Source organism: Botrytis sinoallii, assembly GCF_014898435.1.
Source record: "Botrytis sinoallii strain Bc 23 chromosome Unknown BSIN_007, whole genome shotgun sequence".
Classification (NCBI taxonomy): domain Eukaryota; kingdom Fungi; phylum Ascomycota; class Leotiomycetes; order Helotiales; family Sclerotiniaceae; genus Botrytis; species Botrytis sinoallii.
This window is the reverse complement of record NW_024066034.1, coordinates 2,460,209-2,486,160: the sequence shown is the minus strand read 5'-3', so window position 1 is coordinate 2,486,160 and position 25,952 is coordinate 2,460,209. Positions and strand designations below refer to the sequence as shown.

At 42.3% G+C, this 25,952-nt stretch overlaps 12 protein-coding genes across 12 annotated transcripts; 8 read left to right on the top strand and 4 right to left on the bottom strand.

Annotated features, from left to right (window-relative positions):
- Window positions 1–92: 92 nt before the first annotated feature.
- Window positions 93–1,079, top strand: EAF02_005053 (uncharacterized protein; the record flags this gene model as incomplete). The annotated part of the gene is made up of 2 exons (XM_038901101.1): window positions 93–159; window positions 245–1,079. 2 exons carry the CDS (start codon window positions 93–95, stop codon window positions 874–876), a joined length of 699 nt encoding a protein of 232 aa, XP_038759613.1. The 3' UTR covers window positions 877–1,079.
- Window positions 1,080–1,183: 104 nt separating this feature from the next.
- Window positions 1,184–2,389, bottom strand: EAF02_005052 (uncharacterized protein; the record flags this gene model as incomplete). The annotated part of the gene is made up of 1 exon (XM_038901100.1): window positions 1,184–2,389. One exon carries the CDS (start codon window positions 2,387–2,389, stop codon window positions 1,184–1,186), a length of 1,206 nt encoding a protein of 401 aa, XP_038759612.1.
- Window positions 2,390–3,041: 652 nt separating this feature from the next.
- Window positions 3,042–3,932, bottom strand: EAF02_005051 (uncharacterized protein; the record flags this gene model as incomplete). The annotated part of the gene is made up of 4 exons (XM_038901099.1): window positions 3,042–3,395; window positions 3,450–3,596; window positions 3,648–3,676; window positions 3,755–3,932. The coding sequence occupies 4 exons, from the start codon at window positions 3,930–3,932 to the stop codon at window positions 3,042–3,044; spliced, it is 708 nt and encodes a 235-aa protein (XP_038759611.1).
- A 2,703-nt stretch (window positions 3,933–6,635) lies between these two features.
- Window positions 6,636–7,962, top strand: EAF02_005050 (uncharacterized protein; the record flags this gene model as incomplete). Its single annotated transcript, XM_038901098.1, has 2 exons — window positions 6,636–6,686; window positions 6,739–7,962. The coding sequence occupies 2 exons, from the start codon at window positions 6,636–6,638 to the stop codon at window positions 7,960–7,962; spliced, it is 1,275 nt and encodes a 424-aa protein (XP_038759610.1).
- A 1,592-nt stretch (window positions 7,963–9,554) lies between these two features.
- EAF02_005049 (uncharacterized protein) lies at window positions 9,555–10,709 on the top strand (the record flags this gene model as incomplete). The annotated part of the gene is made up of 3 exons (XM_038901097.1): window positions 9,555–9,644; window positions 9,695–9,842; window positions 9,898–10,709. 3 exons carry the CDS (start codon window positions 9,555–9,557, stop codon window positions 10,707–10,709), a joined length of 1,050 nt encoding a protein of 349 aa, XP_038759609.1.
- Window positions 10,710–11,120: 411 nt separating this feature from the next.
- On the top strand, window positions 11,121–14,856 carry EAF02_005048 (uncharacterized protein; the record flags this gene model as incomplete). The annotated part of the gene is made up of 3 exons (XM_038901096.1): window positions 11,121–11,793; window positions 11,847–13,889; window positions 13,949–14,856. 3 exons carry the CDS (start codon window positions 11,121–11,123, stop codon window positions 14,854–14,856), a joined length of 3,624 nt encoding a protein of 1,207 aa, XP_038759608.1.
- Window positions 14,857–15,726: 870 nt separating this feature from the next.
- EAF02_005047 (uncharacterized protein) lies at window positions 15,727–17,562 on the bottom strand (the record flags this gene model as incomplete). The annotated part of the gene is made up of 4 exons (XM_038901095.1): window positions 15,727–15,872; window positions 15,928–16,542; window positions 16,613–16,869; window positions 16,961–17,562. 4 exons carry the CDS (start codon window positions 17,560–17,562, stop codon window positions 15,727–15,729), a joined length of 1,620 nt encoding a protein of 539 aa, XP_038759607.1.
- A 206-nt stretch (window positions 17,563–17,768) lies between these two features.
- EAF02_005046 (uncharacterized protein) lies at window positions 17,769–18,314 on the top strand (the record flags this gene model as incomplete). Its single annotated transcript, XM_038901094.1, has 3 exons — window positions 17,769–17,793; window positions 17,922–17,998; window positions 18,120–18,314. 3 exons carry the CDS (start codon window positions 17,769–17,771, stop codon window positions 18,312–18,314), a joined length of 297 nt encoding a protein of 98 aa, XP_038759606.1.
- Window positions 18,315–18,318: 4 nt separating this feature from the next.
- On the top strand, window positions 18,319–18,598 carry EAF02_005045 (uncharacterized protein; the record flags this gene model as incomplete). Its single annotated transcript, XM_038901093.1, has 2 exons — window positions 18,319–18,413; window positions 18,472–18,598. 2 exons carry the CDS (start codon window positions 18,319–18,321, stop codon window positions 18,596–18,598), a joined length of 222 nt encoding a protein of 73 aa, XP_038759605.1.
- A 219-nt stretch (window positions 18,599–18,817) lies between these two features.
- EAF02_005044 (uncharacterized protein) lies at window positions 18,818–20,434 on the bottom strand (the record flags this gene model as incomplete). Its single annotated transcript, XM_038901092.1, has 5 exons — window positions 18,818–19,849; window positions 19,917–19,951; window positions 20,005–20,174; window positions 20,234–20,336; window positions 20,398–20,434. The coding sequence occupies 5 exons, from the start codon at window positions 20,432–20,434 to the stop codon at window positions 18,818–18,820; spliced, it is 1,377 nt and encodes a 458-aa protein (XP_038759604.1).
- A 1,016-nt stretch (window positions 20,435–21,450) lies between these two features.
- On the top strand, window positions 21,451–22,740 carry EAF02_005043 (uncharacterized protein; the record flags this gene model as incomplete). Its single annotated transcript, XM_038901091.1, has 1 exon — window positions 21,451–22,740. The coding sequence occupies one exon, from the start codon at window positions 21,451–21,453 to the stop codon at window positions 22,738–22,740; it is 1,290 nt and encodes a 429-aa protein (XP_038759603.1).
- A 1,297-nt stretch (window positions 22,741–24,037) lies between these two features.
- Window positions 24,038–25,786, top strand: EAF02_005042 (uncharacterized protein; the record flags this gene model as incomplete). The annotated part of the gene is made up of 2 exons (XM_038901090.1): window positions 24,038–25,040; window positions 25,092–25,786. The coding sequence occupies 2 exons, from the start codon at window positions 24,038–24,040 to the stop codon at window positions 25,784–25,786; spliced, it is 1,698 nt and encodes a 565-aa protein (XP_038759602.1).
- Between the last annotated feature and the right edge of the window lie 166 nt (window positions 25,787–25,952).

The following is a 25,952-nucleotide window of genomic DNA, read 5'->3' as shown; positions in this document are numbered from 1 at the left end:
AAGCTAATCTTGGATAGCATAACTTTAACCCACCACCCCACGAAATATCGAAGGCTTTTGTTTAAAGGGAAATAGTAAAGCAATTACACAAGATGGGAAGAGAAGACCAAATTGAGGAGAGGGAGGTTCTCGACAGTATTTTCCCAGAGGAAATTCATGGTATGTTTGTTCTGGCGACAATTTGTAGCGCCGGGTTCTAGATTCTTGTCCTCCCCGCAGCAAACCCTCCTAACACTCTTCACAGATATATCAGAGACAGAATATCGAGTTTCGATTCTACTCGACGTGACAAACCAAGATGGCGACGAATCAGAACCTCCAACGATGCTTCTACAAGTCAAATACCCAGAAGAATATCCCGAAGAACCACCTGTTCTAGATTTACTACCAACTCCTAATGCGCCTATTCATCCTTTTTTCAGTGTCGCAAATGATAAACAAATCCTCCTTGATGGACTGGCCGAGACAATTGAGGAGAACATGGGGATGGCTATGATATTCACATTAGTCTCTACTTTGAAAGAAAACGCAGAGCAACTTATTGCGCAAAGACAGGAAGCAAAGGAAAGAGAACACGAGCAGAAATTGTTGGCGGTAGAGGCCGAGGAAAATAAGAAGTTTCATGGAGAGCCGGTTACGAGAGAGTCATTTATGAAGTGGAGAGAAGGGTTCCAGAAGGAGATGGAAGAAATTAAGGTCAAGGAGGAAGCAGAGGAAGAAGCGGCAGAGAAAAAGAAGAATAAGGGGAAGGATGCTGTCATTGCGCTTACTGGAAGACAACTTTGGGAGAGAGGTATGGCTGGAAAGGTTGAGGAGGATGAGGACTATGATGATGTACCTATTGAGGGTGTGGATAAGCTGAAGGTTGAAACATGATTATATGGTTACATATTATTCCCAGGTATGGAGTTGCATTGCTGGCGTTGGTTTGGGGCAGTCTACAAAGAGATTTTGTCCATAAAAGTAGAAATAACACGGAATGAAGTGAGAGGAGGATTAAAACATGTCCAAACGCGCCGTTCGTATTGGATACGCAATGGTCATTGCCATAAGTCTCTTCATTATCTATCAGTCATCACATAACAGCTCTTTCGTTGCGCTCGCCCTGTACAAACGCCGTGATATACTTCCATATTCCTTTGGAATCAAACACTTTTCAACCCTTGTACCCAGAAAATCTATTTTACGATTCGGCCATTTCTTCGTCATCATCACTATCCTCCTCCCAGCCCTCTCCATCGTCTCCAAGTTCAACCTTAGCGTTCGTGACCTCCTCTCCCAATTCAGCGTTCAAAATCGAGATGAGCTCCTTAGCGTGAGCACCAAGGCGCTCATCTTCATAATCTTGTTGCTCGAAGAGCCGAAGACAATGGTTTAACCACTGTTGACTTGAAATCCAAGAGACCCTCCAACTCTCTCCATCACCGTTACTCTCTTGTTGTTTGTTCTCTTCGTTCTTTTGTTTCTCTCCCATAATGTACAATCCCCAACCACCCAAGTACCAAACTTCGACACTAGTATCATCTTCCCCAACCAAGCGTTCTAGTACTTCAATGGCCTCTGTATCCATGTCCGCCTCCATCAACAATCTCGCTAGACTGACCTTCGTAGGGAAATCCGGGACGACATCGCTCTCGGGAGGTAAATCTTTCCACAAATCTAAGCTTCTCTTCAATGCTGCTTGCGCATCTTCCATTCTCGTTTGTGATATCCTGACGTTTGCCAATGTCTGCCATGGTTCAGGATAATTTGGTGCGACCATAGTAGCTTCTGTGACCAATGCCTCGCATTTCTGTTCCGCATCCTCTTCCCACGATAAATCCGTCATATAAACTTCGACGACACCGCAGAGTGCCACAGCCAACTTCCTCCTCTTCTCCTCCAGAGCAGCGAGCCCCGCCTCGTCCAACTTATTCTTTTCTGCCTTCTCCAATAAAGCTCCAATCTGTGCCTTCAAACTAATGGCTCCCTTTTCATACCATCCAACACTATCCTCTCCACCCTCCTCACTCAGCTGTGCCAACCATAAAAACTTCTCAGCTCCACCTCCAACTTCCTCGCTCACCTCTCCATCCTCATCGATTCCAGCTGCTTGCATAAAATATTGTCTCGCCGAATCGACATCTCCCAATTCTACGTGAATTTCTCCCAACAGATTCAAGACGGGCAGTGCTTCAATTGCTTGAACATCCACCAATTCCAAAGCCTTCTTCGCAAAAGGCACAGCACCTTCAATGTCGCCTTCTTGTAGACGATTCGTTGCTTTTAGTATTAAATCCATTGGCGTCGCGGGCGGTGAAGAAGCTTTTGTAGATTTTGCGGAAGTGCGATTGAGGGCTGCTTTTTCGCTTTTGTTATTTTTCTTGTTTCCTGGCTTAGTCTTCGCCATCTGAAAAGTTTTATGACGGTAGAAAAAGGATCGATGGTTAGAGGGGTGAATGCTCGATGCTGAAAAAAAGTTTCTGGGGAATGGGCAGAAAACAACTTTTTTTCTGACGATAAGCTAGTCGATAACGCTAATCCTCGAATCTGCCCCGCCAAATTCCATCATAGGCACCCGACCCGGTAGGTCTTGCATTTTCGACATTCTAGACAACCTGAAGATTGTAATTCCATACGGTTGGATTTCAAACTTGTGCTTGATCCGTTACCACAATCCAGAATCTCTCTGTTTATAGTTGAGAAAACATGAGACGATATAGGAAGATTGTTTCACATGATTCTGTAAGTACCTAGTGTAGAAACCGATATCTCCTAAGCAGGCTTGCCATACCACACTACTAGTGATGGCCATACCTCTAGCTTCGACTATCACCTATACTCGTTAGACGTCACAGAACAAGCCTTGTGTTATTAAAGTTTTACATTATCATTATACCAGCAGCTTTGTAGCATCTGGAATTGATGTACGGCCCTCGCCGCACTACTTCTAAGACCAGTTCCCAAGCGATTGTAGGTATACTAGTGCAGTGTATACAAAAATTCAGTCCAAACGCCTATTAATTTCTCCTTTCCAGAAGATTCAGACTCATCATTACGCCCTAGCGAACCTCATCTATCTCGACCTTTGGAGTCGTGTTGCTTGGCTTCGGGATATTCCCGAGCTCTTCTCCTGTACCACTTTGGCCACGCTTTCTACCTGGCATATGAAATGATGGGAGTGCTTCATCGCCGAATTTTGAAAAGAATCCCTTCTTTTTGATCTGTTTGGCGGGGTCATTGGCGCCATCATTCAGCCCTACATCTTCGAATCCTTCTTCGGCCGTTGGTGGCTGTCTGTGGAATCGTCTATCACCAATAGCGGACCGCTGCATTCGAGGTAGTCTTGCTGAATCAAGACTTTGTCGTCCACCGTGTCCATCGATGGGGCTTATGGGCGATCTAGCTGAGATATCCTTGCAAAGATCAGAGACCTACTTGCATCACGATTTTGGGAAGTCTAAACTTACAAATGATCTTCTGTATGAATCAAACGACTCTCTTGAAATTGGGAAAGGATCAATCGCATCATTTGAGGTCGTTCGGGTGTTGATTGAGGTTGCAGAAAAATTGCTCTTGCTACGAGGCCAGAAACTTTTCTTTTCCGGCGGGGACGGCTTTGGGACTAGTTAGTTATATTGACATGTCGTGGGTTTGCCCATACTGACAGGTAGATACACGCCACTATCGTTTACAACTATACAATTCTCCCGTTAGCCAAGTTTTCCCATTGCTTCCGAGCGACCCTGGTTGCATCTAAACAAAGGCATCATACCACTCATTTTATACTCCGGAGGTTCTTCGCTCTTCGCCGTTTTGATACTCATCGAAGATGCTCGAGAGGCTTGTGTAGAAACTCGTTCGAAGGAAGGGCGGGGAGATACATTTTGGTCTTGAGATGGCTGCAGCCCAGCATCCTGTTTCCTTGCGAATGGATTTCGAATAATCGGCATTTTTGGGTCTTGTATAATGTACAACAGAATTGAGCAATTACGAGATATAAATCAATTGTCTTTGGAACTCAAACTTGGAAACGAAGTGGGCTGGGAAATTTGAACCATTCGAGGACTGAACTTTAAAGACTCGAGAGTTTAGCATTGACGTCTTCGTTGCAAGAATTGGCTGATTGGTTGTTTATCTAGAAACGATTTTTCCCTAAGCCACTCGGACGCTCAGTGCTCCGTTTTCTGGGCTGATCACGAGAGAGGGTCGGTCTCCATTGTTTGTATTGATCTCTCGTTGGCCGAACCGAGGTCGATCATTCCAAGGCATTATCGATCATTGGAAATAATCCCCTACCGTGTATATCAAAGATTTTGGTGAAGAGAGTTGGGTTCCATTGTAGATGGATGTGGAAAGTTGGAATTATTTAAGGTTTATCACAATACTTACGACGGCATGACATTGACAATAAGGCGAATAAATGTATTTACTCGGGCCCTAACCAATCCTTCGGGATGAGCTCTAGAATTGTATGACGTATCGCTAGCTGCCACCAACGATAATTCCAAAGGGATTTAGAAAAGTCGATGCGAATAGACAATGTATGACATGAGTCGCACTTTTTGCTGCGATTCCCATATCCTCAGCAGCTGAAACGACATCCCAAATTCAGATGAACAGCAGTTATAATCGTGATTCCTACCTTGCTTCTCCTCCCGATCCATGCAGTAGTCGGAACGTTTTTGATAGCTGAGTAGTTGACAGCATATTTTCTCGAGCAACTCTTTCGAACATGTAACACGTATGGCCAAGGAAGCGTAAGAGCTGAACGAATTCATAGACTTCCCTTCCAGCACCAAACCTTGAGTGTTGTAACTCTCCGGATTTTCTTCCATTCTTGATCTTTTATGGTGCCTCGTAGTCTGGAAACATTGATCTGCTGCGGTAGTCAGATCAAGGGTCCATAATTTCGAATACTTCTCGAAGCTCCCACTAACACCAAGGAATCATCCTTCCGATTTTTTCATTTTGTCAAAAATCTTTCCTCTCTCCCGCGATGGCACGAACTCTTATTAATTGATCTCTTAAGAATACTTGGCAAACGTTTGACACGTTCTCAACATGACAAGCAGTAAACGAAATGGAGGTTGAAATACGGGCACGAACATCTAAAGTCGAAAGAGAAAAGCTTGTATTTTAAGCTCATCAGCCTTCCAACTTCTCTCCATTCTGCCCGGCCTCCGAATTGTGTGACAATTACCAACATGGAGATATATTCAATAGATCATGGCACCACTCCTATTGTGTTACCTGTGTCACTTGACTATAGAAGGAAAAGCTGGTCAAAACTTTTATCTAGAATAGCCTAATGGGCAAATTCTTTCATCGGCGACTTCTGATTGATGAACTTCAGGTCTACTCGCATGATATGCATCTAGTAGAAAGAAGCAAACGAATATCTCAGCCAACCCGATCTCGTCGGTCTTATGCGCGTTTTTAATATGCATATCCTCCTAAAAATAAATTTTCTTTTTTGTTAGAGATGCTCCCAGATACTGAGACCTGCAGGCACAGACAAGGTTTCGAGAAACTCAAATGTGATGGTATTCATGTATGCGTTCCATTGAACCTCGTATCTGTATATCAAGTTCCATCCTCCTCCCAATTGTGAGAGACTTGTCTTCAAATGTTAGAAAAAGTCTTCTGACCCATCCCTGAGAACGGAACCAAGGGTTTTCTCTCTTATCATTCGTCTTCGTGGGTATTAGTTGAAAATACATACTTGGGTTGCTTTCCAGTATTTGGAGTTGTACTGCTTTCGAGGATTCTTCGGAATAATTCCTACCATTTCAAAGAGGTGTTAAGGTACGCATGCATGATTGTAGTACCGCAAATTTCCGAATATTTAGATTGGAAATACCACGTTCATTCGAAGTCCAAAAGTGTGGTATAATCTGCAGGTTCCCGAAGAGCCAGCACACAAGGAAATTATATGTCAAAAGCTTTCCTGGTGTTCTTCTCCCAAGTGAAAGAGCAGAGAACATTCACTTTCTCAACCGACCTTCCCAAAGCGATTACCTTTCTTTTTTTTGGAGTAACAACCACAACATCAACCACATGCCAGAATATTTACTTTGATCAACGTTGGACACGCACCTGAATCTGAATAATATATTCACTCCCTTTCACCAAACATTTATCTTATCGGTCGCAAATCTTCCAAGCCTCTTCATTTAGTAACATCGGCCATCCTACGTTCGCTACCATATCAAACATTAGGAACTTGAAGAGACGCTTAGCAGTGAGAACGAAGGTATTGCTTTCAATAATCAGAAGAAGTTTGATGCGACAACCAATTTGAGAGTACCTCTTGTTATTCTTGCTGGAAAATATTATTTCAAAAGGTCAACAACTGAGCACGTTTCTTTTTGGATGGGATTTATTCTTGCCTAAACAGAAAACACTTTATGAGAGAGTGACTTCCAAATCTGGCGACAGCAAATTCACGGACATAAAAAATTTTCTCTGCCGCGTCTTTCATTTCCTTCGACTCATACTGCGATATCTACCTTCCACACAGACTTTTCAGAGTCTGTAGAAGCTTCCTAGTTTTAGGAAGCATTTGCTTTGTATCTAATTGGACAAAACGATTTCAAAACACTCTTTGAGATTACTTTGCAGAATTCGAAAAGACTCAGGAATTCATATTCAATATGGCAATATCATTCTTCGTTTCCTGGCAATTGTGGGAAAAGATGACATTTGTAAGTTTCCTACATCTCCTTCGTCTGCAATTAGTCCACTAATATGTATCAGGTTTTGGGATGTGCTATTGTGGCAGTTTTTTGCGCGGGATATATCAAGTTACTATGGACAAACAGAATAGTGGCTAGACAGGAGATTATTGATGAAGAGAAGCGCATGAAGATTCAAGAGTTACGACAAAGTGGACAATTTGTCGAACCCATGAAAGGCGCCGATATCCCCTTCGGAGTTCGTGCCATTCAAAGTGGCATTCAAGTGGATGGAATATGGATATCTGGAACCAATACTCCTGTGCCTAGCATCAAACTCCAGCGCCATTCATCTTTTGAACTTTCTTCTCCAGATTCAAACTCCAACGCACACGCATCTCCCGATAGTCATAATCATCCAACACCTCCCAAAGCCGGTCAGCCAAATTTCCGATATAGCGAATCTGCACTACTCTCAAGCCACAGAAGTATTAGCGATGATGATACCCTTATCACCGATCCTCGTAGCTCATCTCGTCAACGAGCAACCTACAAGCCAACAAAGTCGTCGCAATTACGTTTTGGAACAGTCGGAGAACATCAATATGATGAAGAGACACTTGGTCATCTAGTAGGAAATTCAGAAACTGGTAGAGTTTATACTCATAAACCTCGTGGAGGTCGGCGATCAGATGCATCGATTTCACTCTCACTCTCCGATGCTGCCGCCGCTGCTGATAACGAACGCTCATCTGGTACTTCTGATGATTCTGATGAGACTTTTTCTCGTGTTAGACATCCACAACCTAACCGACCTTTCAATTATCCTACCCGAACTCCTTCTCCAGAAGTCTTGACTCCCGCATTTCCATCATTCTCTCACCAACCAACAATTAAAGGCAAGGGTCAATATTCTTCAATTCCTCTTTTCCCTGAGGAAGATGAAATGGATCCATTTGCATCGCCTCATCTACGCAGTATGGACAGAGCACATGGATCTAATCTTCAACCGGTTGAAGATCAACGATACACTGATAACACCATCGAGTCTAAGGCTCCACTTCTTAAGAGTCGCTCTCCATATTCGCAATTTATACCTGGAGAACTTCATCAAAATAAGGCAATCAGGAGAGTCAATTCTGGTTTCGAGATTTTACCTGCAGGCACATTCGGTACTCAACCACCTATGGATATCAAAGGAAAAGGCGTCAACCGTCACGAGAGTTGGAATGTCAATAACTCTGATTCATTAGCACCACTACACCCAAACAAGTTACAGAAAAAGACAAGATTTTCAGTGGTTTGAACAGTGACAAAAAAATACGATGGAGTAGTCAAAAAGGGATGCTGACCAGTTTGACGCGAAGATTTTACGAATGAACGACACATAATGGGGTAATGGGCGGGCAGAGCAATTCAAGCATCATTGACGTTACATATTACGGGGGTGGTGTTACATCAAATTTGGCTGGTGGGGATTAAAATCGTTTTCAATATTTCATAGCTGAATATTATTGGTGTCTGAAGGGAATGGGGAACATCGTACATTTGCTCTGTGAGAAGGGAAATTTGGAAAGGAAAATGAATCATATCGCTTAGGTAGTCTAGCTTAATGAGTAACGATGAGATGTATGATGATAGATGATAATTAAATATTCAGATCCTCTTTTCTTCTTTGATGTTGGGTTGCATTTGTCCTCTATCGAACTCGAAATAGGAATTTTGGTGCTTGTGTCTTCTTCAAACCAACCTCCCTTAATCTTATGTTCGATCATGATTAGGCTAGCATGAATACTATTCTATGCAGCATAATCAATAATCTTGTATTAGCACTCTCAACTTAGACAACTTCCTGGCTCGTTAGCACTAGCATCCTCTCCAAATCCCACCCTCTCACCACTCCAGGGACAATAAACCATAAAGATTAGGACAATAACAATGATCTTTTTTCTTTTCCCACTCGGCCTACAGTTGCACCGCCGAAGCTTTCTTGTCTGCATGCTGCTACCACGAGGTTTGGCACAGATGTATTACAAGTAGAGGTCGGACCCTCGAACAATGATTCTTGGGCAAGTCTTCGTTGCTGGAAAGGGGGTAGAGTGTTTCTGTTTAGTGTTTAGAGTATAGATTAGGATTAGAAATTAGGATTCGAGAGGGTGTTCTTCGTTCATGTTTGAAGGGAGCGGAGGACCCGAGAATTTGAGTGGATATAGTGCATTTAGCGGGGATTCTCCAGGGGTTTAATCGCTTAAATCGAGAGCTTGTGTTGAAGGGAGTGAGGATGCTATTTGTAATCAAGAATATATATATTCAAGTTGATTTTCCACGGGAAATTTTCAAAGAGATGAAGAATGCTTGGATATTAGATTATCTACGGCTATTACATCTGTATAAGGACCTCTCAGAAAGTTGATTATATGCTAGTTATCATTATGCAAATGGAGGTTTTAAACGAAGGATGATATCTACTTCATCAGCAACTTGAGAATAATCACAGGGCGGATTAGCCTGGAAATGTACCAGGGTGTGAGGCTAAAGAACAACGAATTTGAAACGTTATCGAAATGGAGTTGAAGAGCTATATTTTTGAGTGATTTGAAAGAAAAAGACAGAAAAGACAATAGAGTATACAACTCATGAAATTACATTTTTGATTTGCCTGAACACCGGCATCGAGGGTTAGCCGATGACTAATACAGCTATTCAAATCATGTGAAATCGTGATTTTGGCTAATCTTCGGGTGCACGTCAGCAACGCGTCCACTCCCTCCTTCCAAGAATTAATCTTCACACTTTCAACAACAACATAAAAACATACTCAATACTTTCATTTCGATCCGTTCATTCTGGGAATTCACCAAACTACTTTCATTACAATTCAAACATCTCGTCCATAAAATGACTTCAGAAGAAATCGAAGCCTCTCAATCTGGGGACGATGGAGGAATGGGAGGTCCTGGTGCACCAACGCCACTCTCTGCCTTAGAGGTAAGCCATTTCTTTTCCTTCACATCGCAAATTTCTAACAGCCATGACAGGGAGTCGCAGGTCTAACTAAGAGAGACATTCAAATGATCGTGGATGGTGGTTACAATACTGTAGAGTCTGTCGCATACACCCCGCGGCGAATTCTAGAACAAATTAAGGGTATCTCTGAACAGAAAGCCACAAAGATCCTTACGGAAGGTCAGTTATATATAATGCCATGAAGTCTCCTGCGGACTTGCTGACATCTCAATAGCATCGAAATTGGTCCCTATGGGTTTCACAACCGCCACCGAAATGCATCAACGAAGAAGCGAATTGATATCTATTACGACCGGTTCTAAGCAATTAGATACACTTCTGGCAGGTGGAGTAGAAACAGGATCTGTGACCGAAATATTTGGAGAGTTCCGTACTGGAAAGAGTCAAATTTGCCACACTCTAGCAGTTACCTGTCAATTGCCATTTGATATGGGTGGCGGAGAAGGCAAATGTTTGTATATCGACACGGAAGGCACATTTCGTCCTGTACGTTTACTTGCGGTAGCCAATCGATACGGCCTATCTGGAGAAGAAGTTTTGGACAATGTTGCATATGCAAGAGCCTACAACTCCGATCATCAATTGCAACTTCTTAATCAAGCAGCACAAATGATGTGCGAAACTAGATTCTCTCTACTTATCGTTGACAGTGCCACCGCACTTTACCGCACAGATTTCACAGGAAGAGGTGAATTGTCTTCTCGACAAATGCATCTAGCAAAATTTATGCGCATGCTTCAACGGCTAGCCGATGAATTTGGTATTGCTGTGGTAATCACAAATCAGGTTGTTGCACAAGTTGATGGAGGACCAAGTGCTATGTTCAATCCAGACCCCAAGAAACCTATCGGAGGTAATATTATTGCACATGCAAGTACCACTAGATTAAGTCTCAAGAAGGGTCGTGGAGAGACTAGAATTTGCAAGATCTACGATAGTCCTTGTTTACCAGAGAGTGATTGTCTTTTCGCTATCAATGAAGACGGTATTGGAGATCCAAGTCCAAAAGATCTAGAGAAGGATTAGAGAGTGTTGATTGGGGTAAATGCATCATGATTTTATGGGGTTCTAATGGTTATTTGTTTTTCTTTGCTCTTTAGCTGGCATGGAGGCATGGTAGCGGTCATGGGTGACAAATGAAGCTTTATGGTGAACTTTGGGAGGAAACGGTTCTATTATTTTCATCAATGCGAAGCCTTTATGAATAGAAATGTTTGTATTTAGTAATTTAGTAGCACATATCAATTTCTATACCATGGGTAACACCTACTTTGATACGAAGTTTGCCTTGAGCGAGAGCTCACAATGAAATATATGGTAGCTGGAAAAGCGCGCTAGCGGCCGCCTACCTAAAAAGTGAAGCTCGCCGCGATCTTTAGAAAGAACCGCGTCAAAACAAAGCATGCGCCAACCTCTTGACACTCACCAAAACTCTTCATGAGACCAGCGATTGATGGGGATAAGATGGCTGATAAGGGACATTTCTATTCCTATAAGGAGATACGACTAAACCTCGATTCATCCATTCAAAATTCTACAATTGGGATTCGTTTACCTGCACATGGCACTCCAGCCTCAAGAATAGTACAAAAGCGACCTCATATTACAGAATCACCTATTGCAGAGGATGAAAAAACTTTCAAACAAAAATACTTAGCTGCTGCTGGATCCATTTACCATCGCACACAAGATGTCTTTCCCCGAAGCTATTTATGGAGAGTGTTGGAGGATGGAAAGGTGCTGTCGGTTCAAGCGGTCGATGTATCGAAACAGCAAAATACGACGGATGCACACCTTACTTTGAGATTACAATTTCCAAGTGCTATTAAACCCGGGTGCATTGCTTTCGCGGATTGCAAGGAACACGACTATGTCAGCGCATTTGTTTTGACGGAAACACACCACCTTTATACTCTGAGACTTTGGCCAGATTTCTTTCGCAATCCTTCGAGCACTGAAAACAATGTTGGAAATTGGTGCAAATCGTATATATCATCGGTATTCAGCTTTAAGAAACCTCATAGGATGGTTGCGCTTAGTGCGAATGAGTTATTAATCTCTAATTTCGATGGGGGGCTTCTAAAGTTAGACAGAAAATCTGGCGGAGATGGTATGTCAGAGCTGCTTTCCGGAAATGATGTGGCTAACTGACAGGTAAAATAGGTTCCGAGTGGAAAGAACTACACTATAATCCAGGTGGGTGGAGAGATGGGTTGAAGGCCTTGATGCCTTTCCAAGGAAGCAACACTATTCGATACGCAAACAGCAACATTGAATTATCCGCAGTTACTTCTATATCTTCACCATCAGCTAGCATCGATGGGCAATCATATGCTTTCACTGTATCTCTGGATCACAATCTCCGAATTTGGAACTTGACTACCGGACGAATCGCATATGTTGGTGATATTCTCGGCCAGGAAATAGATCCCAAGAACCCTAGAAAATCCGTGATCGATCCTTCATATTCACAATTGGTCAAAGTCTATGGCCACAATAACGAAAGCGCTCTATGTGTTACATACTCCCCAATTGGTGAAGGACAATTCAAATTTTGGCATGTTGCTCCCGCCGCTCAAAGTGGAGATCTCGTCGTATCAGATTCTTTCCCTGATAATATCTTGGTCCCTCAAGCGCCTACTTTAGACCTTTGGACTATGGCAGATTTTTTAGTCATTCTGGATAGACCAAGAAACTCGTTGAGTTTGTGGACTTTGTGGAAAAATAATACAACCTATCGAGTTCAAAAGCTTTACTTTGGAAGTGGTGGTGAAGAGGACGTTGCGCAATCGTGGGATGAGGGCTGGGAAGCTATGGTGAGCGAAAGTTTGACTCAAACGCCCATACCTACCGTCTACCCTGGCGATGCTTTAGATTCAACCGACAAATGGTTAGCGTACATACTATATCCTGGGAAATTCACCCATGCAACCATCGAGACTGGATTGGCCATCTACGAAAGAGGTCTAGGAGCATCGAGAGATACATCGCGGAGATCCGCACCTTTACCTGAACGTTTATGTTCAAGCATTGCAACTACTGCTACGTTAGGTAAAGCATCAGACGGAGGTATTGATTTTGAACAATTTCGCCTTGCCACTGATGCACAATGGAGGCGATTCTATCGACTGCTTGTTGAGCTAGACAAACAAAGAGGTGAAGCCTTATCTTTAACTATTGACCCTATGGGAGAGATGCCTTGGGTTGTATCAGCAGATGGAATATCAGCAGTTCGAGGCTGTAGCGAGTTAGAACGGGTATGGCATAACCCTGAACAAACTATTGCTGGGATGGAGTATGTATCCACTCTTCTCACAGCTGGTTCTTTATTCGGCGAAGCAGTTCCAGACGTTCTTTATCATGGCTTCCGCTCCGCCTTGTTGGGTCAACTTTACGAGGAGCCAACGCTTCTACCATCAGCGAGGATGAAGACTTTATATGATAAATGTGATTACTCGAATCAAATTGGTGATGAGGAGTATCATCAACTAGTGACAAATTTGGGAGGTACATTCAGGGATGTCAATTCGCACGTGTACGAAGCTCTTCTCGAATCCATGATCACTTCTATTGGAAAGGACTCGAAGCATCCTTTACCTTTAGCCAACGCCGGTAATCGATTGATTGTTAGAGGAGTTCAAGAGACTATCGAGTTACACAAGAGCATCTGTCTTGATCAACTTCTCTTGTTAGTACTTATTGAGGTTGAAATTAACCATGGAGAAGAAGGTATCCAATTTGAGACCGGTGCGGTCTTCAATCAACTTTTAATTCTGCTCAAAAGGCTCGAACTGGTTTCATGGTTGGCTAAGACCCAGATCGATATACCTCTCCCGACTCGCGAAAGCTCAAAATCATTGGATGATTCGACATCCAGTTTGTCTAGGAATCCAATATCTTATGAGACTGTCACTGTTCTGGAAGGTGTTCATAGACATCTATTCGGATTAGATAAAGCAGTATCGATGCCTACAGCCTTGACAGACTTTATCACTGAACTATGCAAACCTGATAGCAAATACGAATCCTCACCTGCTATCATTCAATGTTTCTTATTGAAGCATAACCAGTCTGATTTAGCAATGGAGTTTTCACGCTTCACTGAGCATGATTCGTTCTCTACATATATTCAAGGAAGAGCATACCTGGCTGCCAATGACCCACGCACAGCAGCATTGCACTTTAAGAAGGCTGCATTTGGGATGGGTAAGCTACAACTCTACTTAATCATTTTTAGACCTGTCATAACTAATGATGATTTCTAGCATTTCCATTGTACGGTAGGCACGCAACACACAGTGCAGGCCTCCTAGACGAAACAGAAAAGAATCTTCTGAATGCAGGTCTTCCAGAATATTATTCCCACATTGTTTCTCTATACGACAACAAAAAAATGTACTCCTTCGTTATCGATTTCTCCCGCCTAGCCCTCCAATTTATCAAACCCAACCAACATGATCCCCAACTCAGTACCGAAATGCACAGTCGTCTCTTCCACGCTGCTCTCCAAACCTCTCGCTACGAACTCGCTTACTCAGCCCTCTCCCTCTTCACCAATACTGCTCTACAAACATCCTCTCTCAGATTACTCATTACCAAAATGTGTGAATCTTCCCACGCTACTCAACTCATTTCCTTCCCTTTCCTTGGTCTTCAAGATCTTGTCGATGAAATCCTTTCCCAAAAATGCGCAAACATCGTCGAAGTTACAAATGGTGTTCCATACCATAAAATACTTTACGCGTGGCGAATTCAAAGATCCGATTTCCGTGGTGCGGCAGCTATCTCGTTGGAGAGACTATATCGTCTTCAAGCTTCGTCAGAAAGTGATAGTAAAATAGGAAGTGGAGAGACAGGAGAGGAAGGAGAGACATTGGTTACGAAACAATATGTCGCGGTTATTAATGCGTTGAGTTGTGTGGATCCAAAACATGCGTGGATTTTGTGTGAAGGCGGGAAAGGAAAAGAAGGGGGGAATGGGGGAAGAGGTACTGGTAGAGGTCTTTTGAAGGGGGGCAAAGAGGATGCGAATGGGGGTGTTAAGAGAAGAGTGGTTACATTAGCCGATGTTAGGAGAGGGTATCAGGAGGAGTTGGATCGTGTGGCTGCGATTGAAAACGGGCGGTTTAGTCTAGGTGGTGGTGGAGGTGATGGAGATATGATGGAGATGTGAGATGGAGTACGAAAATGAGCGATGAGGAATGCGAGCGGGGAGATGAGAAAGGAAAGCCGGAATCGCGTGGATAAAATAAATAAGGAGTAATGTAAGCCTGGTGACAAACGAGATAAGCAGAGCAAAGCAATTGGGGGAGGCGTAAATTATCGGATTGGTTTTGATTTTGGTAGGCATTTCTTTGATGGATCATGAATGAGATTGATCGCTTTCAAAGTATGGTTATTTTTTCTTGGTATCTTTTAGGCAAATGTTGTAAGGATAGAAAATTTACATGAAATGATAGAAATTTACCAAGAAGACGTGAAGATTTTCTTAGCTCCGGCTCTGAAGTTTGATGATGGTGCTGGCGCAGGTGCATTTATCTTTCGTTCAACCTATTCATCCCAGAACCTGAAGGCGAGGAGTCATATTAATGGACACATAATTCCAAAGTAAGAGAGCCTTGATCTTAAATGTCTTTATTCATAATACGCAGACGCAATTCCCAATCTCCGAGCAGTTTTCGTCCTTACTCCTAAAAGGAAAAGTAACTGTATGCATGTGAGTAAAGAAGAACCCCGCCATATCTATCTATCTATCAAAGCCTATCACCTTGAGACTCGTATTGTACATCCACGAAAATGCCCCTCCCATATGAAAATTTTCTTGTCATCAGATAGGTATCTTTTCATGTTTTAATATCTTTACTGGACTGGCTTTTCCCCTCAAATGATCAGATCGATTGATCTATCTGTCTTTGCCCATTATGTAAAACTCATAAAACGCGCACGCAAAAAGGAAAAAAAGGAAATGGAAGAGGAAAGGAAAACGGGCTGTTGGTATCAACGGAATAAGAAAAGAAATTAGTTGAGAATCGACGAGGGATATTTATTGAGCAGAAAGTCGTTTCTGTGCCGCTGGACTGGGAGCAGAATGTGCACCAGCAATCTTAGTCTGTTGACCAAGTGCTAAAGCATCTTCTGGTTGTTGACGGTAAAGAACAATTTCGGATTGCTTGAAATAACGTCGGGCATCTGTTTAATTATTAGCTTAATTGTAAGAAAGAGTTAAAAGGGAGAGGAAACTTGCCCTCATCGATGAGAACCAAACTCAAATAGTAGCGGGTGGAGTATTTCTTGTTGACCTCGCGGAAAGTAGGAGTTAAATCAAAGCCGCCTAAGAAAAGTCTAATGGGAATAGTTTCTCCTCTGGATGGTGAACCGTCCATAATCTCAAATCGTACCAAAGTTTCACTCTCATTGTATTGGTTTGGAGGCGTTCCAGTAGTTTCGCGTCGAATGATAGACAATTCCATATGCTTGATCTTGAGACGAACGAGTAAAAAGTAAATGCGGCCAACGATAACATCTTTGAGGTGGTATTTCGATTTCGAGTATTCAAATTCGATATGCAAGCAATCCTCAATACCAACATCCATTTTGATAGAACTGTTCATCTCCGGAGGAATTCTGTAAGAAAATACCCAAAGGTCTTTTTCGCGGATCACATCTGCCATTCGTCTGGAAACGGTGACCTTGATAAAATAACGTAACTTGACATTGATGCCATTGTAAGATTCGTATTGTTTTTCGACATTTTTAAAGTTGAAGTCGTAAGCTTGCGGGTGTTGTAAATCACCAGGAGCAGCAAGCTCTTGTCCTAATGACAGAAATTCGTAGTGGTTGCCTCGATCGTAAAACATCTCTGTAAGGTTTCGTGTTAGCAAGTTGAAGAGGACATGTGGACTAGATCTGTCCTGAAAGATGGGACTTACCAATCATTCCAATAAATTGCACTTTAATACCCGTGTGCTCTAACCTTTTCCCATCCTTAGGTCTAATGGTGACAGCTCCTCTAACTGATTCGCCATCTTTGTAAAGCGGTACCCTTTCCTTACTACTCTTATTCTTAACCTCTACTGTCTCCCGACTATCTCCATCTTCCAGAACGATATCAATATCGACTGGGGCTGAAAATAGGAACGACATATTAATAGTTGGAAAGAAGCTCGTTGTATTGATCTTCGTCGACCTGGGACTGATGAATATCGCACACCTGTTTGAGCCAATTTTCCTCGAGCTCCCAACGATTTCTGCCTTCTTCTGACAAGTCTAAAACGAACTGGTCGGTAAGTTTGTCAATATTGGCTTTTCGATGGAGACGACCGCTTTCTTGAAAGTCACTATCAAAGCCACGGCAGACCTTAATACCTAGGGAACTGTTTGTCTCTGCAAGACTAGGTTGGAATTGTCCAATTACAACTTGCTTGTCAGAAGCTTCGTAAATATGAGCAGCTTGTAAGGAATCGATATAGGTGAGGTTCTCGTGTTCTACCTGCTCGTCCTCAGAGCTTGTTCTGCTTCCTGCCAATTGATCTCTCTTCAATTTTCGATCAAGCTCATCAACAATCACTCCGTGGAAATTGGATGTGGCTGTTGCGACCGAATTGCCAGATGCGGATTCGGGATGGATGGGTGTGAACGGTGCGATGCGATCTTTTTTAAATCGGAAATTACCAGAGACAGATCGTCCAGAAGTATCTGTTTGCTCTGACAAGTAATACTCGGTGCCGTAAGTTGGAATATCTCTTGTGCGAGGAGTTCTGGTTGATTTGCTAGAATAGCTCTTATGGAGCAACTCTGGGGGGTTCCTGACAGTTGATTGAGGACCGTGCTTCGGATCTTTGTTCTCCCGAACTCCGTCAAGCGGATTTATGTATGCCATCACTTTTTGGTTATTGAGTTGTAAGTGTGGAATTGTGGAAGTTTCCAAAACAATAACAACCTTTACCAGTCCAAATTGCAGACGCAGCAAACCTCAAATTCACCTTATCAAAAGTGAGCTGATTACATAAGCCGTAATCAACCGCACCGTCACATCTCGTGATATCATTTCTCACAGCAGAGTTGCTCCTGCAGCTCCAGCTCAAAATGTCACTCTCTAGCTATGTAAACAGTAAGTTTACCCTTTTTTGACCTTCTTTCTGCCCCTTCCTCTTCGAATTGTTCATTTAATTACTCCTATTATACGCGCAAACTATAAAAACAAGCAAGACTTACAACCGTATCCTAACAGCTCCTTAGAGAAAGTTCTAATCTTAACTGCGGATTCAAGAACATTGGTCGGTACACTTTTGAGTTGTGATCAACAGACTAATCTGGTATTTCTTCCTCTATTATTTCCCCAAATACAGTTCTCTCTCCGTCTCCCTATTCCTCTTCTCTGTTCTCCCCTAACTTACCATTTCTCTCTACCCCTCCAATCACTTACACAAACCACAGGTCCTATCCCAAACTATCGAGCGCATAATCCGACCTCCAGAAGATATCGAAGCTTCCAGTGAAGTGCCACACGGTCTCTATCTAATCCGTGGTGACAATGTGGTTGTAGTTGGATTGGTGGATGAGGAGTTGGATGATAGCATTAATTGGGTGGAGGTTAGGGGAGCTGTCATTGGAGGGACAAAACATTCATAACTGAATGTTCTTAATCGACACTGGTGATTATGGATCAGTGTTTAAGGGCATGGCATTGCTTGGATGGAATAGACGTCTGGAAATGAAGGAAATCAAGGGGTCGAGGAAAGAAGGAGAATGCGCGGGGAGAGATACCAGAATTTGGCATTTACAAAAGTACAGACGAGCGTGGGTGCGTACAAGATGGGTGGAATGTTATTAATGCTGCATTATTTGGCGTTGAATGGAGTGCCATGAGAAGGGTCCTTTTTATATCCAACCTTTTGATTTTGTATTGGCTATGAAGGTGGCTCAAGCGAATTCAGATATCAAGGGAAATCTACCAAAATTCGAGATTATATCATGGGATCAGTGACATGTAACTAAAAAGCATGTCAAGGCAGTTTTCAGATAGCTCAAATTTCCATTTACCAAATTAGGCTTCTTCTAAGTAGAACACATCTTTATCCAACGTGATGGTATGTACTGTAATCCAAAAGTACTAGGTATTCAAACCATAAAGTTTATCCAAAAACTCTTTCCAAAAGGTAAGGTCCAAAAGCTTCCTCTCCAGGAGTACCAACAATTCTGTTGACTCTGTTACCCTTATGAACGCTAAGCCAGCCACCATTGTCTCCAGGCTCCTCGGCTGTGACATCACCAATATCGTTATTAATATGGACGACGGAAGCAATGCTTTCCATTGGATCTCTAATATCAATAGCTCCAGGGCTCTTGACTTGTTCAACTCCTGCCTTCTTTCTCATGCGTCTATCAACGATATGCATACCTCTAGTCCATTGACCAGATGTTTCAACTCGAATATCTTCTGGCCCTCTTGGGAAAGTCATCCAAGTCGGAGATGAACGAGTCAACATATACCAGATACAAAGTGGATCATGTAACTCGAGACCTGGGTTTGATGTTGAATTTCTACCAAGAGAGTTCATTTTCTCATAAGTCTTGTGTACAAATACAGATACCCATTCTGCGAGAGGACTTCCAGCTTTGATGAGGGGTTTCAACTTCGCTTGGAAGTCTGACTTCATTAACTGATGTGGAGTTGTAATATCCAGGGGGAATAATGTTAAGTTAAGTTTCCTGGAAAGGTTCGTAGGATATGGTGGAAGGGTTGACTTATTCAAAGGTACCGGTGGCATGGTGGTAATTGGGTTTGGACCTGTAAGGGCAAATACTCTGGCAGTTGCGACCGCATCTGCATAAGTATTGAATTCAGCGACAGGGGTAATGTTACCCTCTACGTCGATCGCACCACCCATTACTACAACCTCCTTGACTCTTAAAAATGTTTCAGTATCTTCCGCAGCAGCCAAAGCAATATTGGTCAAAGGTCCAACACAAACAATTGTAATTGTATCTTTAGGGTTTTCTCGAAGTAAGCGAAGCATTTCCTTATGAGCAGGAACATGAGACGCTGTGAATGATGGAGATGGAGAAGCAAGTAGGCGAGCCTCAGCGATTTCTTCGGCGGTAGCATTTTCGGGAGGAGGTTGGAAAAGAGTCTTCCAAGTATCGGCGGGAGATAGATGTGGATGCTAAAAAGAAATCTGTCAGGGAGCAGTCCCAAGAAGAGCGAAAAATGAAGGGGCATATTTATCTTACACTAGTATGAACACCACCAAGACCATCAACACCATCTATTGCTAGGATTAGTTGATACTTCATATGGAGTTATTGATAAAGCTCTTACGGAAGTAATCTGCCATAAGCATCTCATCCTCAAGTGGATGATCTGCTCCAACAGCCACGATAGGCTTTGACTTCTTCATTGCATCAAAGCCCTCAAGTTGACCACGCTCCTGTCTCCATTTCAATTCCTGTTCAAGGACATGAAACAAAGCTACACAATTCTTCAAACAACTTTTTATCTGATTAGCAAAGTTAATGCTAACAACATTGATGTGATTTTCTGAATATACCTATCAACTTCAACATTTCCATAAGTTATAGAAATCATCATAACATCTAACTCTTCTGGCTTTGCAGCCAAGGCTAAGAGAATGGCGAGAACATCATCGATACCTTTGGGGAAATTCCTAATTAGTTTATGATCTTCCAAATAACAATGAATGAAAGAACTCACCAGGATCAGTATCAATAATGATACGATTAAGAGACATCTTGATTGAGGTTGTAGTTTCTTCTTGTTTTTCCTGATCTCTCTCTGATATTTCCCCTCCTAAGGAACTTGGACGATTGATTGTAGAAGTAGAAAGGAGATGTTAGAATGGAAGTAGAGGAAAGAAAAGAATGATAAAGATAACGAATGATAAGGGAGTGAACTAATAATCTAAACAGTCTCGCTGAGTAATGATTAGCTGGATTGATTGTTAACTAGAAGTGTTGTAGACAGGTAGGTAGTTACTACAAGTTCAAAGATGTGTGTACGAGTATACTCGTATGTGATGTCCAAAAATGTATATGTATCTCTTATCCCCTCGGTTTACTCTAGTAGGTACTGTAGTCTACCTCGTCTACTCTAACAGTCTAGCACAGCAATCAAGCAATCACCTACGAAAGTATGTTTTGTGATTCAAACACCCCACCTTTTGTCATTATGTAATCCACTCAGACAGTTCACTGGTGGTTCACCCATTCAAATTCACCACCTCGAGCACTGGTGCACCAAAAGAAATCATCTAGTCATATCGGTGATTCGGAACTAATTGATCCGATACAGCTCTTACCCAATTAGGTTCCCCTGCATACACTTGAAAAGCAACGCTAGAAAACATGGGGAGCTCCAATAATGATTAGGATTTGATCCGAATACTTTTTTAGGGTCCGACTTGGTCTGTACTTAATCTTAAAGGCCACATCTCGATACTGTTTCTCCTCAAAACTTACACGGCGAAATAGGGTTTATAACCCCCATCTTCTTTTGCTCTCCTACTTACGAGGACATTCTTTTTCTATTTCGAATAGTCATAAATATTCGAATCCTTCTTCAAAGAATTGTCATCTCGACGATTAATTGAATATCACTTTGATTCAATTCCACACAAAACAGAAATCTTCTCCGTCAGAACATCTCCTGATGTCCCAATAAGTCGATCGATCGATCCCCAATTCGAGAGAGCTCTAGAGCTTGATTACGACATCACTTCGACATTTAACTATCTGCGGTTTATTCATCATGAGTAGCACAAGTTTACTCACCACCGTTATCGGCTGGACTGTTGTCCTCGGGGCAGCAGGATACTACTACGTTAACAACAAATCTAAGGTCAAGGCTAAAGCTCAAACTGCCGTCAAGCAAGCCAGCAAGGTTGTTGAAGAGCGCAAGGAACCAAAGTCCAAGAAATCCAAGAAGGATGGCTTGAGCAGTGGTGAACAAGATAAAAAGTCTTCTGCCAAAGCTGAGAAGAAGAAAACTCCCGCTCCTCAAAAACCCGAACCCAAACAAGAAACTGTTAAGCCGGTCGCCAATGATTCCGATGATGATAATAACGATGCGGAGAACAACCGTAAATTCGCTCTTCAATTCGCCAAAACTCAAGCTGGTACTCAATTCTCTGGTAACTCCTCTACATCTACAAATCGTCAAAAGTCTGTCAAACAATCTCGTGCACAAGAAAAGGAGATTAAGGACTCTGGAAACATGACCGCTGGCGATGCTGATGATGATCAATCCTTGACTGATTCTCCTGAAGTTGGCCCAACCAAGGGTACTTCTACTGTCGCAAGTGGTATCGCCGATATGCTTGAACCTGCCGCTCCTGGTCCATCCGTCTTGAAAGTTACTGAACCTACCAACCCTAAGCCAGCCAAGAAAGAGAAGGCCAAGGCCGCTCCTCAACCTGCCGAAACCAAGAAGCAAAGACAAAACCGCGCCAAGATTGAAGCTGCCAAGGTTGCGAGAGAGCAAGAGGAAAAGGAACGCAAGGTCAAGGAAGAGAAGCAACGTCGTACCGCCAGAGAAGCTGAAGGTAGAGCTGCTAAGGATGGTAGTCAATTCATGGCCTCCCAAGCTGCTAACTCTGCTTGGACTGCCTCCTCTTCCAACACATCCAACGCTCCCGTCAACAAATTCGATTTACTCGACACCGCCGAAAACAAGACAGATGAGAAGGTCAAGGTGTTGTTTCCAGCTGAAAACTTCTCTGAGAGCGAGATTACTGGTACTCAATGGCAAGGATATGGTGACGACGATGAGCGTGTCAAGACCATCATTGAAGATTCTCGCGAATGGGAGCAAGTTTCAAGTAAGAAGAAGAAGGCGAAGAAGGATAAGAAGGAGGTTGTTGGTGCAGAGGGAGCTGGAACCACTAGTTCGACTGATGAAAAAGAGTACACCATTCCACCAAAGACTGAAAGAAGTGCTCCAGGACAAAAGTGGACATCAGACCTCACTTATGTCGACAGTGATTATAATGTTCATGACGTTCAAAAAGACCTTCAGGACTCTGAATGGGTTGTTTCATAATCATCATGACTTCTCGACGTCAAGTTTTTATCTCAAGATTAAACTTTTATTCTTGATTTTTATCTGTCATCACCAAATTCGAATTTCCCATTCTTGTATTCTCATGGCGTTTGAGCCTTCCTTCACATGTACATTGTGATATTCGGGGAGGAAAGGTTACTTTTGACTGCATAGGATCTCAAATGACTTTTCTAAGAGTCTTTGTGTTGGTATCATGGATGGTGGGCATATTGCATAGGATGATGCACACGCTTTGATTGACGTTTTCAAATTATCTTAATTTGATTGGCGTCTATGGTCAAACTCTATCTGATTCGTATGACGACTGGGTGTCAAAACAAAATTTCAATTTGTTTACGTTTGCGGTCTTTTACCTTTAATTTATTTTCAAGATCATGATCATGATTATAAACAATGTACTACCAGAGGATATTCATGTATTTGACAGGATGGTTTTATAGATTCAGAATTTCATAGGCAAAAAAAAATTGATCATGATCTCAAATATCATTCTAGTCTCTAAGTGATGGTGATCGTGATGTACGTGCAAATGATATGAACTCATGATGTGTATGAAGCTAGATGTATGTGTGCATTTTTATCTAATTATTGTGCATCTTCTACATCTTCTGCATGTTCATTGTAGACAATGGGAAGGATAAGAAATGGACACACACTCTAGACCACCCTCGCATTTACAAGATTGTTCAGGAAGGAGGTCTGTCTCTCTGATTCTCAAATCGGTTCTAATGAATTCTTGTCAAATATTCAAACATTAGTCCACATCCGTGCTTGCACTCCACACTCAATGAGTTCATCTCATCTCTCAAATCCACCACATACTCATAGTTTTATCAACATCAGATGATATGATACTGAATTGGGTATCAAAACTTACACATTTCCAAAAATGATTTGATTTGCATCTCTTCCTTCAAGCTGACATGCAGCACAGGGTTTATTCGTGGCTCAGTGGCTTGGCAAGCAGCAAAACCATTAAGAACCCATGAATTCTTCAGCCTCACCCATTTCCATGCGTGATAGATACACAAGGTTGGGGGCTGTTGATGATGTTCATGTTGTACAATATTAATAGACATTGTATATATCTCGAGATCGTGCTGTTTTGTTTTTATTCTTTTCTGCATGTCTTTTCGATTTGATTTTGATTTTGAGCGATTTTGAGCGATGTTTTAATTGCATAGGAATTTTGTTTTGTTTTATATACTCACGATCCTGCCTGCAAATCGAAAGGAAATTTGAGAGACAGAGAAGACGAGGCTGAGAGCTAAGAAATATGTCGGCTTTGGATAACCTCAACCAAAATGTTTTTGGGCTCGTGGCATTGATTGTTTCGGTAATAGCACTCTTGACAACTTGTTTGCAGGTGGCACAGCAATATTTCTCGAGTGCCGAGGGGTATAGACGATGTGCCGAGTCAGTGATGGGGCTCTGGTCCGGGGGAACTCATCGACAGTTAAGGATACGGGAGTTTCGAGTCGAGGTTGTTTTTGAAGTTCCAGTTATATTCGTTGCATCGCCCAGCAATACAAGGGGTCCAATTTTGAATAAACCAATTCATTATATCGATGGCACTCCAGAATCATACAAGAATACCAAAGTTCGCCAACCGATTGACCAACTAAAGAAAGATAAGGAAACTACTCAACGGATTCATACGGCAGATGATGAACGGGCATCTTGGGTTACGTTGTTATCGAGTCTACAAACTGAGGAATTAATATCGCGAGAATGGGACAAGAAACCTCGACCGAGTAGACCACCATCTGTTGGACATCAACCGATAAAACCTCCAAAGTACGAATTAGCTGTGGGTTTACAGGTCAAAACTCGGTCTTGGGATTTCGTTCCAGCTAGCATGACTAAACCATATGCTACATCTGCTATATGTCACCTGGTGGAAATGATGGCATTATTGGGAATGTATTGGAAGGTCTTTGATCAAATACAATGGAACCTTAGAGCTGAAGGCAATGGTTTCATTCTTACCTCGACGACGGTTCATGGTTTAGGTGTTATGGTTGTGTTTACTGTTACGGGACAATCCAAATTTGAGCAAGATCGTGTCATTCCATCAAATGATATCAAGGCATTATGCTTTGGGACGGTACCTAATATATTCGAAGAAAAGGGATACTTAAAAGAGGATGATACGGAATCTCAGAGTTTAGAATTGAAGTTTGGAAGTCAAGATGATGTGGACTTGACATTAGAGTCACTTGGCTGTACACCTGAAATACTAGAGCGCTACAGAAAAGATCACAGGCATATCTTCTCTGGTAGGTCCACTTCTACTCTTCTTGCAGATTTATATCTAATTGTTTGCATAGTATCTTTTGAAATCATCGGCATGCTTGGGAAGGTTACTCGAATTCGTGGAAGCAATTTCAGAATGATTCCCAACCCAACTCAAGATCCTTGGTTGAAAAAAGCCGGTTCAAAACCCGCTTGGAAAGTTTCCAAACTCATGGCCATCTTTCAGGAAAAGCTTAGGGACATTTACGCAAAAGAAAGTGATGACGATGAAACTTCCAACCTTCATCCCTTCGCCAAAATCATTCAACAATGGAAAGATATCCAATCTCTTCATCCCGGACAAGAAATCGATGAATATAATCTTAGTATTGAAATGCGCGAAATGATCCACGATGCTATAGACGACCAAACAGATTACCTCCTCCACAAACTCAGACAGAAAGATGTACTTCAAGTTGTCGTTGCTCATTTGAATGAAGTAACGAAAATCCTCGATGGGCGTAGTTCCTCTTTAAATTCCATCGTTTCTGTCCAAAAGGAAGAACCTTTGTTGAAAATATATTTTGATGATATTCGGCCCGCGGTCGCGAAACATGAGATCGATGGGAAGAAACCGAGTTCCTCGGAAATGGAACAGAGGAATATTATCTGGGTTTCGCTAATGTTCAGAATGTTGTGTTGGCTTTTGTTGCATGATTGGAATAAAGATGATAAATGTGGTGTTCCGCCTGATTTGAAGGGGAGCAGAATGCCGGTTTTTATTGGATGATGGTGGAAATTCACATGTGTGAGGTGAAGATTGGTTGTCTTCGGAATACTGATGAGTGGAGATCCAAGGTCGGATCGAACTATATGAAGAGATGGATAATTTGAAGACAGGAGGACTGCAATGATGACATTGAAAGATTGCTTGATATTCTTGCGAGCGTACGGCT